This window comes from Herpailurus yagouaroundi, unplaced genomic scaffold, assembly GCF_014898765.1.
Source record: "Herpailurus yagouaroundi ecotype Mexico unplaced genomic scaffold, PumYag 100, whole genome shotgun sequence".
Classification (NCBI taxonomy): domain Eukaryota; kingdom Metazoa; phylum Chordata; class Mammalia; order Carnivora; family Felidae; genus Herpailurus; species Herpailurus yagouaroundi.
The window spans coordinates 81,756,456-81,772,558 of NW_024412391.1; the positions used below are offsets into that span (position 1 = coordinate 81,756,456).

Genomic DNA, 16,103 nt, shown 5'->3' on the forward strand with positions numbered 1-16,103 from the left:
GTGCAGAGCCTGTTTGGGATCCTCTCTCTCTCTCTCTCTCTCTCTCTCTCTCTCTCTCTGCCCCTCTCCCGTTCAAGTGTGCACACACGCTCTCTCTAAATAAATAAAATTTAAAAAGACCCAAAATGAATCAAAGTCTTAAAATATTAAAAGTCAATGGGGCGCCTGGGTGGTGCAGTCGGTTAAGCGTCCGACTTCAGCCAGGTCACGATCTCGCGGTCCGTGAGTTCGAGCCCCGCGTCAGGCTCTAAGCTGATGGCTCAGAGCCTGGAGCCTGTTTCTGATTCTGTGTCTCCCTCTCTCTCTCTGCCCCTCCCCCGTTCATGCTCTGTCTCTCTCTGTCCCAAAAAAATAAACGTTAAAAAAAAAAAATTTAAAAAAAAATAAAATATTAAAAGTCAAAAACTTTTTTTAGGTAAGCCTAGCAGAAAATCATAGTGACCTTGGGCTTAGCAAAGGTTTCTTAGATACAACACATAAAACATAAACAACAAAAGAGAAAAAATAATTGGATTTCATAATGATCTATGATCTGTGCACTTTCCCATATAGATCTTCAATAAACACATTACTAAAAATTAAATGAAAACAGCAGAAAGCATAAGGACTGAGTGGAGGGAGAAAACACAACCAGCCACGGTCATCTCTTCTAGCCCCTCAGAGAAAGTGGTTCTCAAGTACACCCGCAAACACAGACAGAGGCGGAGGTGAGCATGAGCAAGGGAGAAGCCGTCACCACTAACTACCTCTGCCTCTTCACTACAATGAACAGGAATTTTTTTTTTTTTTTAGATTTATTTGTTTATTTTTAAGTAATCTCTACACCCAACAATGGAGCTCAAACTTACAACCCTGAGATCAAAGTCGCATCTCGACCTACTGAGTGAGCCAGCCAGGCGCCCCAGAAGAGGGCATTTTTAATAAAATTTGGCTATCCTCCATGACTGTTCTTAGTTCACACCATAGAGACATGGAGGAAAATACGTTCAACATAAGAGCAAATAAAAGTCGCCTTGGTCCTGGATCCTTTTCCACCAAATATCCTACACTTACTTCTTTCTCCAGGTGGTCCCATCCTGATGTTTTTGTCTTCCCTCCCATTCCCCTTATTCTTCCAGGCTTCTCTTTTTGCTTTCTGCCACCACGCATCATTATCATATGCCCTTTTTTCTTTCACTTAAGAGGCTCCAAAATAAGAAAAGAATTAAAATACACACACAAAAACAGCACAGGTTCTTTATGTGTTTCAAATGCCCCTCTTCTACTGGGGTAGGGGCAACAATCTCTAACCTTTCTTACCAATCCTGTTTACACAGCATTGGCAGGATATAGGCCAGAGCATAAATATTTTTATGATACTTTCTCCCTCTTCCTTTCTCTCTCCTCCTGAAAAAAAGGCAGCTAGCAATTTCTAAATTCAAGTGGGATGCTAATGATCCAGGCTTGCACTTCCTATCTCTTCCGGGATAAAGACCCCTTTAATCACCAAAATATCTCTTTCTCTCTCAACCTCTCTCCCTCTCTCTCTCTCTCTCTCATGCAAGTGCGAAATTATCCTTTTATTATCTGTTACCTGAGAAAATACAATAGTAGGCACTGCTACTTAGTTAACTTTTGACTGACTGTGAACTTTATTAATTACAACAACTCTTGACTGACTGTGAACTTTATTAATTACAACAACATTTACATTTCACAAGAGCAAATGTGGCCAAAGCTTTGTGTGAACATAGGTTCCCCAGCTTCTCGAGACCTTCCTTCCCCTCACAAACTCCACAGGCCTCCCTGGAGTCAGCCCGGAAACACTGGGAATCCTCTCTCTGAGCACTCTGGGCTCAACTCTTCTCACTGATAAAGAATTGTCCAATTTTGTTCATGAGTTCACTGAAGAAGTAGCAACACAGTTTGTCCAAAATTTTAATAGAGCAAAGAGCCTTCTGCTCACTCAGGATCTTTTGAGGTTGATTTGCCAGAGTCTTCCCCACAGCAGACAGACAGACAGACAGACAGACAGACACACACACACACACACACACACACACACACACTCACTCTCTCTCCTCACTTAAAACTCGCATGTGGAAATGTTTAAGAAATGATTATCTTTTTTCTAGATATTATCATGATTACTACTCCTTTTCCTCCTCTTTCCCACCTACTCCACTCCGTAAATTTCCAAATCCCAGAAGTGTTATGGTTAAGTCAAGAAGAAACAAAAACTTGAAAACCTAGTTTTTATATCAAATAAATGTTCACAGCTTTCTTTTTTTCATTAAATGGGGGTAGGTGAGGAAGTAAAACTGTGCCTGGCCCTGTCACTACCATGTTTAAGATGAATACATTCATTCATTCAACAGGCAGCAATTAAAAAGCAAATACTCATAGTAGGATATGCTCCTAAAATCTGCAGAAGGGGGCTCTCTTGCAACGGATACGTGTTCCTCTTAGCTGGTAATAACATACAAATCAGGCATCATTTGTTTTTGTCTTTCTAATTCATTCAATAATATTCTCTGTCCTTAATTTAATAATTGAGTAAGTTGACATTTTCCCCTTTCTCTGAAATATAAAACCAAAAAATAGAATTATAACTTTCTGTCACCCCACTGGACTTTGTCCCCTGAGTCAGCCATTCTGAACAGTACTCCCCACCTCCCCTACAAAAGAACATTTAGATGGATCTCCACTCTTCTTTTAAAGGTAAAAATACAATCTTAAATCTCAAGGTGGTATTGAGATCCATTAAGAAAACATATTTTCTAATTTAGGTTCCAAAACAATTTTCAAAATTCCATATACTGCTTCAAATCGTATTCGTATTTTTCAATGAAGAACCCTAAGTCTACAGAAATAAATTTATTTTTTGTTTTGTTTCTCTCGTTTTACAAAACTGTCTGAGCAAGAATTAATTCAACCAATACTAGCTGTCACACAGGACTAGCAATTCTCACTAAATGGGTTAAAAATAGGAGATGGAAGAATTATTAGGAACATCACATTGCTGTTTACAGTTATATTTTTACTTATAAAAATGTTGCATTTCCACTCCACTCAGTGGTCTGAAATATCAAAAGATCATTCTATCCTGCAGACAGTGAACGAAATCATTTGTGCCAAATGGTAAGTTTTGGTTTCTTGCAAAGCAGCTTCTCCCCTCTTTTAAAGAAGCAGGGTTTCTTCATCATTTCTACCCAAAAAACCATGTGGAATACTGACCATATGTAAATCCCAAATAGCTGAATTCAGGCCTTGACTCTAACAGCTAAATTAAAAAAAAAAAAAAGTCAAAGACTTTTAAAATTAAGTAACCGGTGAACAAGGAATTGCATGAAGAATGTGATGGTAATGTTACATGATACGATAGAAATGCGTGAGCAGGATATAGCACTACTAGGCTATGAATTTTTTTTAACTTTACATTCTTGCTTTTCAAATTCTTTGAAACACATTGAAAAGACAAATCATTTGACTACTCGTCACTGTATGCCTTTTACAAAGAGAAGAAAAAAGAAGTAACTTCTATTTTTAATGTATTTACATTAATGAAACAACTTCTATGTTTGCAAAGTGTTGGCTGACCCATAAATTAGATTTATCACCCATTAAGTCAGCATATCACAACTGCCATATATATGTCTAAGCACCCCCAAAAGAATAACAAACAAAGCAAGCAAGCTCTGGTAAAACTGTGTATAAAGCTGTCACAAGCATAGTGGCTGGTTTCTGAACTTTAAAACCATGACCACATGCATCCTCTGTTTGCATCAAATTTAACTACAGGATCTTAGGTATAAAGATTTAAAAAACAATAAATTATTATTGTTATAATAATAATAAGTAAATGTAATCACCAAAATATTTTAGAATCTTTCCTTTAACTAGAGAAACCTCATCCATTCCTAACTTGTTTCTCACTAATATTCTTCCATTCTGTTCAACATCCAATTTATCAATAGAGAATTCATGCTACTCAAAAAAGCTAACATAATCATTGCTGCCATCCCATTGAGAATGCTCTTCCCTGGTAACAGAACTCCAACATCACAGTTGGCGCCCGGACCGCTCACTATTTACACCACCACCCTCTCCCCTTCCCAACACCACCATTTTACTGGCTGAACATTCACAAGGCTGAAGATTGTTTTTCATCTCAGCAAACAGAATGTTTAAAAACTCGTATGGCTAGCCACAAACCAGGAGTTAGAAGCTACGTGAAAATAAACACAAATGTGAAGAAATTTTTCTATTTTCAATTTCTAAAGAAAGCAGTTAACATCTTATTTGTAATGCCCTAAATTATAACCAGAAGTCTTTCCCCTAATTACACTAATAAATCGATTTAATGTCATCATTTTGCCATCAGATCATGTCCTCCATACACTAGTGTACTTTAATTAAATCCATTTTACCATGGTAGGCTGTTCACCTCATTTTTTCCCCCAGTGCTTTTCCTCTATCTTCCTCAAGTACTAAATCATGTATCCATAATATTTTCCTAAATATTAAATCTATGAAAAAGATAACCTCAAAACTAACCACGGATGAGACAAATCAACACACCTTCAATATAAAATATCAACATAAAATATGAACTATTAGGTAACCAAGAGAAGGGTAAGCATCAACTATATGCCCAAGAACCTCCATTTAAAACATTATGTAGTATACACAATTTTGGCAAAGAGAAGTGAACACAGTATTTACGTACCAATATAGGCAACTATATTATTAGCCTCATTTCTGGCTTGAGATAAAAATACCTTTATTCCACTTATTAAGTAAAATAGCCATTTTAAGGAAATATCTCCTTACAGGTATAATCATTTGATTGACAGACAAAATAATTGCTTTAAAAATACTTCTGAGTCATTTTGTCCTTACCTGCAGGCATGAACCATTACTGCATGCAGTGACTGTTCCATTTCCTAGCACAGACTTGAAGAAGCATCATATCTCTCTTTCAGAATGTGACTAATCTGTGGGTTTGCAATTCCTAAGCTATTTACAAATGGCACTCCCTTTCTATATAAGAAAATATTTATTACACCAAAAGCCAAGTATTTTTAACCTAGATCTTACAAATAATGTGATTTTGTGTAGCAACCATCTCCAAACATAGGAAGAAAATCTAATACTAATATTTCCTTAAAGAAAGCAAGATTTTTGTTTTGTAGCGAAGTAAATTATTTTTTAAAGGCTTCAACAGCTGTCACACATGAACTAGCGCTCTGCTGTGCGATGGTGTGCATGCTGCAGCTGATTAAGCTTCACTATTTTTTAAAAAATCAATTACCCTTTGTAAAAGCAGAACAGCCTGCCCAAATACACATCTTCGACACAGCACAATGACCGGCATGCAGTACGATACGTTATACAGCAAACTTGACAAGAAAAAAATACGTCCTGCTTGTTTCTTAGCAATGCTACACCATTAATTGTTCATGCAAGAGATGTAGCTGTACCTTTCTGAAGAGGACGACTTCTCAGAGTTAACTGACATCAGCAGCTCAATCTTCTGCTTGATTTCTGGAAAAATCAGAAAATATTCACAACCAAGATTGCCTGCTCTTGCTTTCAAGCTTTATATCAACAGATTTTTCGTCTCTGATCCCTTTTGTTCAAAAAGAGGCCACAAGATTCGCAGTACTTCTGTTAGGACTGGGATTCGATGGTGCTATAAAGGGAAAAGCTCCAGAGGCACCAGGCCTTGCTAAACTATGCACATGACTGTTTATGAAAGCAGGAAGTACCATTTCTTTTAAGCGGAGGGGTGTTTTCTTTTTTAAGGTAGAACCAGCATGGCTCTGCAAGAAGATTTCAAATGCAGCAAATTAAAATACAAACAAGAAATGCTCACAACTGGACTGGATACACTGGATAATCTGAGAAGCCTGGATAATAAAGTTACAGGCTGTAAAGAACAGATGTGCAACCCTGGGCTACTTCTATTTCACCAGCCCTGAAAAATATGGCTCAGTGAATCATTTTTGTCACTTAAGAATGAAATATTAAACCAGAACCCCAATTTATAGATCAAAAATTTTTTAACCTTTCTTAGAATTTCTTGACCGTCTTTAGTTAAAGAATGTGTTTAACATCTTGTCCTTAACTCCTTCAGAAAAAGACTTGTATTTTACACCTTAATTCTCCCCTCCTCCTTCGCAGTACAGCACAAGTGAACAGCAACACCCAGTTACCGAGCAGATAATATACTTGTCCTTTTAGGAAAGGACTGACAATGCCATCTGCAACAGAAATGTAAGCGCCAATTCAATTTAATTAAAAGATAATTGCTGATACTGATTTGGAGGAAAAGAAAAAAAAAAGAGAGACAGAGATAACAGACCAAAAGCAAAGGAGAGGTAAAAATAAAAGGGAGAAGGAAAAGAGAAGGAAAATAAAACCTAACACATTTCCTTTAAAAATACTAATGACTGACCGAAAAGCACGTAATTTTACGTGAATAAAACTAACATGATCCCATTACCCAAACTATTTCACACGCAAAGCCGTTTTCCCACTCCTATTCCCATGCATAATAAAAAGTTCACATACCAAAAATAAAACACCTGGCCACTGACATACTGCTATAGGCAGTCTCAGGATATCAAAGTAGAGCTAACAGTTTCAGGGTATTTTTTTTCTTAGGGGTAAAACACATTTTAATTTGTAAGAATCTTGACTACAGAAATCAAAGGAATAGGAAAAGGGAATAAAAATTAGTTGCATAAGATACAATGGACCTGTTCAGAAATATCTTTTTCAATGTTGTTAAAATAAGGGATTTCCGAATTGTTTAAGCTTACAACTTCATCCAATGGGCACTATAAAGCTGGCATGAACGTCCGTTTAGAGAACAAAATCTACCACAGTTCTGGCCAAACTACCTAACCACTGGGGAGAGCACACAGCACAGTGGTTAAGACGAGATGATGATACTGAAACTTACCTCGAGGATTCTTACATGGATTACAGAGTCTGGCACCGGGTGCCACAGAGAATGCTCAGTAATGCCCCTCCCGCCGGTTTAAAAAGAGCAGTGTTTAAGAAGAGCTCAGCCTTGGCCACCAGCAGCCTTGGATCTGAAGGCAGGCTCCTCCAGCATTTTTAACAGCCCTATGACCTTGGGGAAATTAATGAGACTCTCTAAAAGCCTCTATCTCCTCTCCTATAAAATGGGGATAGCAACTGCTCATAAAGGGCTGTTGTGAGCCGTATGAAATACGGTAATCCATGAAAGTCATGTAGATGTAGTGTTGTGCCTGCCATATAGTAAGCCCTGTGTCTGCTGCTAAGTAGTGCCTAGCAAAGGACAGTAATCCTAAATAAATATTTGTTGAAGGAGTTAATGAGGTATACTAGGTCTGTCCTATTTTAAAGAGCTTGTCCACAGTTTTGATCTACTTCCTCCTTACTATCAACATCAACATGCAGCTTTTTATCACTATAGTTTGATTTTATGTGGAAATTTAACTTTAATCTGTATCTCAGTCTCCCCGTGTAATTCTCAGTTTATCAACTAGCCATGTCAGAAATGAGGTTACACTTGAATCCTTCTTCATCATGGTAATTGTTCATTCCAAAAAGACAAAAGATTCACCCTTCAGTGTGCAGATCATCTGTGCACATAAGCTGAAAGACACCCAATTTAAACCACACAGTTCTCAGGAAGTGTATGCCCATCTTACAAACATCAGAAAGAAAAGTTAAAGCTTTGAGAGCTCCAAGCCTAAAGGGTTTCCAGTAATACATGGACAGGTTTCTAACATGTTTTTCACATTTTCTTCAAACCTTCAGATATGTTTCTAGTTCCTGAAGGACTAAAACATTCAGGAATGTTTACAAATACTACATGCATATTGTATCCTCTGAGGCCCATAAGGTCCATTTCTTTTTTTTTTTTTTTTAATGTTTATTTTTGAGAGAGAGACAGACAGACAGACAGACAGACAGTGCAAGTGGGGGAGGAGCAGAGAGAGGGAGACACAGAATCTGAAGCAGGCTCCAGGCTCCGGGCTGTCAGCACAGAGCTTGATGCGGGGCTCAAACTCACAAACCGTGAGATCATGACCTGAGCTGAAGTCGGAAGCTCAACCAACTGAGCCACCCAGGCGCCCCCCAAAAGGTCCATTTCTAGTCTACTACCTACTCCTCCTTACCAATACCATCCGTGGTCTAATTATTCCCCGCATCCATTGAGAACCCCAGAAGCCATGTCATTGAGTCTTACTCCACCACAATACCTGCCATAGTACCGGGGGGCTTCGATGTTCACGTTCGTAGGACTTCCACAAACCCTTGGCTAAGGACCTCAGCCTTCTGAACCTCTGATCACTTGCGTCATCTACCGTGACCACACTCTCTTACACACACTACAAACATTCCCCCAAAATTAGTTTGTGTTTTATTCACAGTATCTATGACCCTATCCTTCATTTTTTTGCAATTAAGTCCACCGGTCTTTCTCTTTATGAATGATGGTCTTCCTGTCACATTTAGACTTTCCCCACACCGGTTTTTTTTAATCGTCCCATTTTCCACAAATAACGCTTTATAATTCACTTTGCATGTAAATCTTGGACCCTTCTAGAACATATTTCAGTCTATGAACGGATGTAGAGATCCAGTCTGCTTTCATAGTTACACTTTAAAATGCTACACCCGGGGCGCCTGGGTGGCGCAGTCGGTTAAGCGTCCGACTTCAGCCAGGTCACGATCTCGCGGTCCGTGGGTTCGAGCCCCGCGTCGGGCTCTGGGCTGATGGCTCAGAGCCTGGAGCCTGTTTCCGATTCTGTGTCTCCCTCTCTCTCTGCCCCTCGCCTGTTCATGCTCTGTCTCTCTCTGTCCCAAAAATAAAAATAAACATTGAAAAAAAAAATTTGAAAAAAAAAAAAATAAAATGCTACACCCCCATCAACCCCCACCAATTCTAAATTACTCTCTTCACTACCACTCCTCAGGTTCTTCCGAAGCGGCCATCGTAACAACCCCATAAATACGTATTTATTCACCCATCTAGGGTCTCCCCTTTATTCATTCAGGCCAGTGAGTATTAAGGCCACACTTCTTTATTTCACAAAGAAAATAAACGAGTGGCACTTGTGTAGTTTGAATAAGCATATTTAAAATTATGGTTGATTTTTTTGTCATCATGTTCTTTTAATTTCTAAATAACATTATGCGACAATGTTAAGTTTTTCTTTGTTTTTCTAATGTTTTTGTGTTCTGATTCTCCTCCTAACTCTAGGTTCTTTGCTGGATCATCTTTTTTCACCCAGACCTTAAATGTAGGAGATACTTTTCTCACGTGACCCTCTTTTCACTCACCGACTCTTCCAATCTGCTCCCCTGACATCCACAACCAAAGGACACTGATGGTGACCAAACCTGAACTTCGAGCCCAATACTCTCTCCTGCAACTCAGCACTGTGCATCCTTCCACCCTTCCTAGACATCTTCACCTACATGGTCCCTAGATGCCTTGAACCCACCATCTAAACCTAAACTCTTCAACTTCCCGGTCTAAGATCTCCTATGTAGAACCTTCACATCTCCCCAAACAGCAGCAGCACTGCCCTTCTGAGTCTGGAATGTTTGAAGGATTCCAGACTAGCACCCCTGTCTCATTTGGGGTATCATTACCACGACTCTCCCCTTCCAACCTATTCTATGTTCCAGGACTGCTGAGCGCTACTCTGGGATTCCCTAAACACACCATGCTTTCTCACACCACGAAGTGTTTTCTTAGAACGCAGTTTCCCTCCCTGGGATGCCACTACCCAGTGTGCTTCCCTTGCACACCCAACTCACTTTTCTAATCTCAGCCCACGCGCCACCTCCCCTCTGACTGCACCCCAGACAGAACACAGCTCACCTCCGCTGTCCTTCTATATATCACATACACCGGCAGGACAAAATTACTGAAATATATACGCTACTTGTCTGACTCCCCGAGACCAGGGCTTCTTTAGGAATGGAGACCTGAAGTTTCATTTCAATTTACACTTACTTGTTGATTCTTTCATGGTCCTCTTAGCCTATCCTAGTCAACGTTACAATCTAGCTAACTTCGTGTCCTTATTCTTAAATATACATTTCCAGACACAATTACTCAATCGGAGATTCAAACAACTACAGAGATAGAAGAGTCCTCAGAGGTCATCACTTAGCTGAACCACATTAATTTATGAAGAAAAAATTTGAGGGCTAAAAAGATAAACAACTGGTGGCAACAACACTTTTCACCTTCGCCCAGACTACCATTTCTGAGACCTACAGCTAAATTTCCAAGGACCTAGCAACCCAAGCAGAACATTCAGCATCCTTTAAAACCTGCTTCTAGGGGCACCTGGGTGGCTCAGACGGTTAAGCATCAAACTCTCAGTTTCAGCTCAGGTCATGATCTCGCATTCATGAGTTCAAGCCCCGCACTGGGCTCTGTGTTCACACTTTGGGGCCTGCTTGAGATTCTCACTCCCTCTCTGCCCCTCCCCTGCTCGTGCTATCTCTCAAAATAAATAAGTACACTTAAAAAAATTTTTTTAAACCAGCTTCTAAATCTATTTACTCATATTTCCAATCAATTGAAATCATCACTATTAGTCAGCTTTCTTGATTAAAACAACTGGTCAGTCTTGGGGCACCTGGGTGGCCCTGTCAGTTAAGCGTCCAACTTCTGCTCAGGTCATGATCTCACGGTTCATGAGTTCAAGCCCCACATCAGGTTCTATGCTGACAGCTCACAGCCTGAGAGCCTCCTTCGGATTCTATGTCTCCCTCTCTCTCTGCTCCTCCCCTGTTCACGCTCTGTCTCTGTCTGTCTCTCTCTCTCTCAAAAATAAACAAACATTAAAATTTAAAAACCAACTGGTCTGTGACATCATACTCTTCCTATTCATCACATTATACACCAAAAAGGAAAAACCAATTCACCAGGATCTCCCACTCATTCTCTTTCATCCAACCTACAGATCCAGAATAAAATGAAAACCTTTTATTCTGATTGTACCCACACTTTAAAAGATACTCAAATCCCTCGCAAAGATGAACACTTTTAGCTCTTCGGTTAATGGCCTACTATGTCTAATATTTAGTTTTCTACTCAATAACGTGAGTTTGAAGACTCATGGAACACTTAGGGCTATGAGTCTAGAGCTGAGACCATCCCTGAGAACCCAGACCAGGAAGAGTGGTTACTCTCTCTTTCTCTCTGCCCCTCCCCTGTTCACATGTGCATTCTCATTCTCTCTCTCAAAATAAATAAACAAACAATTTAGAAAACAACCAAGTCCAATAAAGGATATGCTTCAAAGATCAGACAGTGTGGGAGAAAAGGTGCACAGCCCTGAATCCACCTGGATCCTAAGAGCAACAGTAGTGTGAGACTCACACAGGATGCTGTGGAGAGGACATGTTCCCATGTCCTTTACATTACTACCTGCCCAACACAAGCTCACATGGGACCCTTCCTTTTAAGACATGGAAATTAAGATATAATAAGTGGGCAGACAGTTCTACCTAAATTCTTAAACCTACATCCTTTCTCCATGGGTGCTATTCCAACAGATTTACTAAACTTAATTTCTCTTGCCAAATTGTTTTTTTTTTTTAATGTTTATTTTTATTTCTGAGAGAGAGATAGAGTGCTAGCGAGGGAGGGGCAGAGAGACAGACAGACAGACACGGAATCCAAAGCAGGCTCCAGGCTCTGAGCTGCCAGCACAGAGTCCGACGCAACGCCCAAACCCATGGACCACAAGAGCCAAAGTCAGACACTCAACCAACTGAACCACCCCAAGCACTCCTCTCTTGTCAAATTCTTTACATGATCATTCACAAAGCTGATTTTATTTCAGGTATAAAGAGGATTTTTTTTTTTAATGTTTATTTTTGAGAGACAAAGAAAAACAGAGTGCGAGTAGGGGAGGGGCAGAGAGAGAGGGAGACACAGAATCTGAAGCAGGCTCCCAGGCTGCGAGCCCTCAGCACAGAGCCGGATGTGAGGCTCGAACTCACGAACCGTGAGATCGTGACCTAAGCCAGAGTCAGACCTTAACCGACTAAGCCACCCAGGCGCCCTGAAAGAGGATATTTTAAATTAATGCTTTATCTGTATATTTGGAGCCATTTCAGGCTGCAAGGAACAGGTATGTGCTCAGTTTACCTCAGGGGATAAGACAGTACTGCCAGAAAACATCTAAAAGTTAAGAACAGAACAAGATTCTGGCTGTGAGGCCTGTGGAGGCATTTATCTGTTCTTAACAGCTCTTGATACTCAGTTCATGTTACCAAGTGTTCAGAGGGATTGCTCTCCACCTTAATGCTTCACCATTCTGGGGACTCAACACCTCTCTGACCCTAATTCCATTTCTCCTGTCACTACCAATTAACTGCTTCTGTTTCTCATGTTCACAGATCCTACTGCCTCAACCATGCATGCTTACGGCCTTCTCTCTTGGTGTCTCCAACTTAAGCCTGCAAGTATCTCTACGGGGCTCCCATGTAAATGCAAACCAGGGGCTGCAACAGCTTTTCTGGCCCAAGTGTCAATCCCTGATAATACCCTCTGGGACCAAGTATTGAGTTCCTGACCCAAAATTCAAGAGACGGGCACATAAGAGACCCTTCATAAAGGAGCAGGAGTAAAGCAAGCACTCTGAGACGTCTAGGAAGGTCAGTGATGAACTGACCAACACCATGAAGACAGTCGGGTGTAAAAATGAGTCCTTGCCGTCCCAGCATTCATTATTCAAGCCTTCTGTTAGAAGAACACAGAGAAAAGCAAAAACTGTGCAAACAAAAGCAATCATTAACGAAATGGCCATTCAAACAACTGTCCCTGGTTATTCCCAGTCTCCATCTCCATCCATCAAACCCCTTCTTTCTCTCTTTCACACTGATGGTCATACAGTCCAACAACAATTCAAGTAAGATACAAACCCAAACAAAGTGAAAACTGAAGAAAATATGTTCCAAAACATGCAACATTTGACAAGGCTGGCTGAAGACACTCACGAAATGTTAGAATCCCAAATGAGGCTACAGAAGGAGTCAGGAAGGTCAGTAATTGATGAGAAAAATCAACAAGGACAATAATATGCTAAGTGTCTCAAGAATGACAATTATTTGATTATCAGTGACTAACGGGGAAGATAATAAAACTCTTGAAGAGTCTGCAAAAATGTCCTTCGTTATAATTGCATTATAAATTATAAGATATCCAATCAAGTTATTACACAAAATTTAGTACAAAAATATATGCCAAAACAATCAACACTTGATGCATTCTTTGTTCATTCTAATATTCAGTACTTATTTTTCATTAGAATTCAAATTTTGATAAATAAAATAAGCTTACTTTCAGAATCATTTTATTTTTCAAGATAAAAGTCCCAATTTCACCCCTTCCTTAAAAGGAGACTTTTTCCAGTATCCTGCCTTCTGAACAGGGTGATGGGCCAGCGGACAACACTGTGTTCACTCCAAACTCCACAAAGGGGTGGGGGTGGGAGGGGGCGGGGACAAGGAGGGGAAGGAGGTGGTCTCCAGCTGGCTAGGTTTCGATTTGAACTTTCAAGGTAGCTGCTGCTGCCACTAATCAGAAATTTCATTTACTAGAGGCAATACTTTTCCTTCTGTTACTTCTTAAACTAATTACCCTGAGTGCAACTGATAACGCAAAAGGAACATTAGTTTAAAAGGAAAAGTTTGTTCCCGATTTTCAAGTTCTAGAAAGAAAAGCAGGTCAATCCCCTCAAACTGGGATTCCCATCCTCACTTACCCCCATAAGCCTGCAACTGCAAGCAAGAGGCAGGGAGAAGAGGAACCAGGTGCCCTGGCTGTGTCTGCAGCACCAGCCTAGACCCCAGACCACCCAACTGGACATGGCAGGGGTGCGCTCAGACTTCACAGGCCTCCAAACAGTATCTGTTACCAGTGCTTTTGTATTTTGATATTGAGGAATTCCAGGACAACTTAATACAAAAATGTATTAAAATACGAAAAGATGAATGTTTAAATAAATTCTTAATTTTATTACCATCACCATCATTGTCTTCTATCAGCAAGGAAATGTAATGAAACTAATTGCTGAAAACTGTCTACAGGTTTCTCACCACAGCACAGTATCATTAATAGTTAATCCAGGCTGCTAAACAGAACAAAGACACTCTTACCCTGACTCTGTTGGGGAGACCTAAGAAGTAACACAAGTTCTTAGATAACTGAGCTGTTACACTCAGGGTGAGATCCAACCTCCCCCTTCACCATGAGATCAAGTTTAAAGCTTTCTCTGTTTTACGCTTATAAAATAAATACCATTTGTACAATTTTCTGATACATGAATTTTAGAATTTACAACACAGAATACTACTCGGAAAAAGAAGTATTTTTATAATCCTAACTAAAAGACAGTTTTTCATACTAGATATTAATATACAAGTGAAACTACTCGGTTCTCTAATATTGTGGCTTACAATGTCATAAATTAAGACATTTTAATTTCATTTACAATTTTGGCACATAAAGGACTGTGAGTTCACCAAGGCAATAAATGCTTGCTTTTATTGATTCCTGTAGTAAACCAAGGCCGTTCAACCATCTTCAAAAGTAATTTCACTATGTTAAGAGGAGGTAAAATTATTGTACAAGGCTTATTTACATGTATAAGAAAACAAGCCATATCAAAATATGAGGTATAAGGAGGAATTAGAGTCCCTAACTCCCAATCCACATTAACTTTCAAACTTTAGAACTGCAATTCTGAAATTGATGTGATGCAGTCCAATCTGTCCACCCTTCCACATTCCCTCATCACCAACAGGTGCTGCACTAGATGCCACACGAGCAGAGGGAGGAAGAATGCCTCAAAAATATGCAGGGCAGGGGCACCAGAGTGGCTCAGTCAGTTAAGTATCAGACTTTTTTGCTCAGGTCATAATCTCACAGTTTGTGAGTTCAAGCCCTGCATCGAGCTGTCTGCTGTCAGTGCAAAGCCTGCTTCAGATCCTTTATTCTCCTACCTCTCTGCCCCTCCCCTCCCAAAAATAAACACCTAAACTTAAAAAAAAAAAAAAAAAATTATATATATATATATACATATATACATATACATACACGTATGGCAGGGGCACCTGGGTGGCTCAGTTGGTTAACTGTCCAACTTCAGCTCAGGTCATGATCTCATGGTTTGTAAGTCTGAAGCCCCGCATTGGAATCTGTGCTGACAGCGCCTCTCTGTCTCCCTCCCTCCCTCTCTCTCTCTCTCTCTCAAAAATAAACATTTAAAAATTATTTTAAAAATAAGAAAAATTATAAGAAATAAAAATAAAAAAATATGTAGGGCAAAACTCCTCCCTTCAGGGAGTTCACAGCCTAATATTTAGCATTTAGCTTGAAACATCTGGCCTACCTGAGCCCTTTACATGAATGAACTCACAACAACTGGAGAGGTAGGCACTTAACATAATTTCCATTTTACACGCATGGAAACTGAAGCTTTGGACGTTTATAAATTTCCAAAACAGAGTGTCTGGGTGGCTCGGTCAGTTGATCATCCAACCCTTGATTTTGGCTCATGATCTCACAGTTCATGGGATAGAGTCCCATGTCAGGCTCTGCACGGACAGCACAGAGCCTATTTGGGATTCTCCCTTTCTCTGCCCCTCCCCTGCGGGTGCATGCGTGTGTGCGTGCTCTCTCTCTCTCTCCTCTCTCAAAATAAATAAACATTAAAAAAATAGTAATATAAAAAATTTTTCTACAACCTCCAGACCTAAACAATTCCATTTACAATAGCATCAAAAAGTATGCAATACTTAGGAATAAATTTAACAAAGGAAATCAGAGACTTGTGCACTGAAAAACACAAAACATTGTTGATAGAAATTAAAGACTTAAATGAGAAGACATCCTGTGTTCGTGAGTTGGCAGACTTATTATTATTAAAATGACAGTATTCCCCCAAATTGATCTACAGATTCACACAATTCCTATAAAAATTCTCAATACCTTTTTTTTCCAGAAATGGGCAAACTGACCCTTAAATTCATTTAGACATTCAAGGGACCCTGAATAGCCAAAACAATCTTGAAAAAAGAAGAAC

At 39.7% G+C, this 16,103-nt stretch overlaps 1 protein-coding gene across 7 annotated transcripts in view; it reads right to left on the minus strand.

The window, feature by feature from the left end:
* The window catches only part of SRPK2 (SRSF protein kinase 2), a 255,446-nt gene that overhangs the window by 151,404 nt on the left and 87,939 nt on the right, over window positions 1–16,103 (minus strand). The window contains exon 1 of one of the 7 annotated variants that reach the window (XM_040472881.1): window positions 5,463–5,717. The exons of 5 other annotated variants lie outside the window; for them this stretch is intronic. In XM_040472881.1, coding sequence (XP_040328815.1) covers window positions 5,463–5,500 — 38 coding nt within the window. In that variant the 5' untranslated portion in view covers window positions 5,501–5,717. Of the gene's footprint in view, window positions 1–4,881; window positions 4,914–5,462; window positions 5,718–16,103 lie in introns of those variants that run through there. One more of the 7 variants, XM_040472880.1, reaches the window with a different exon arrangement.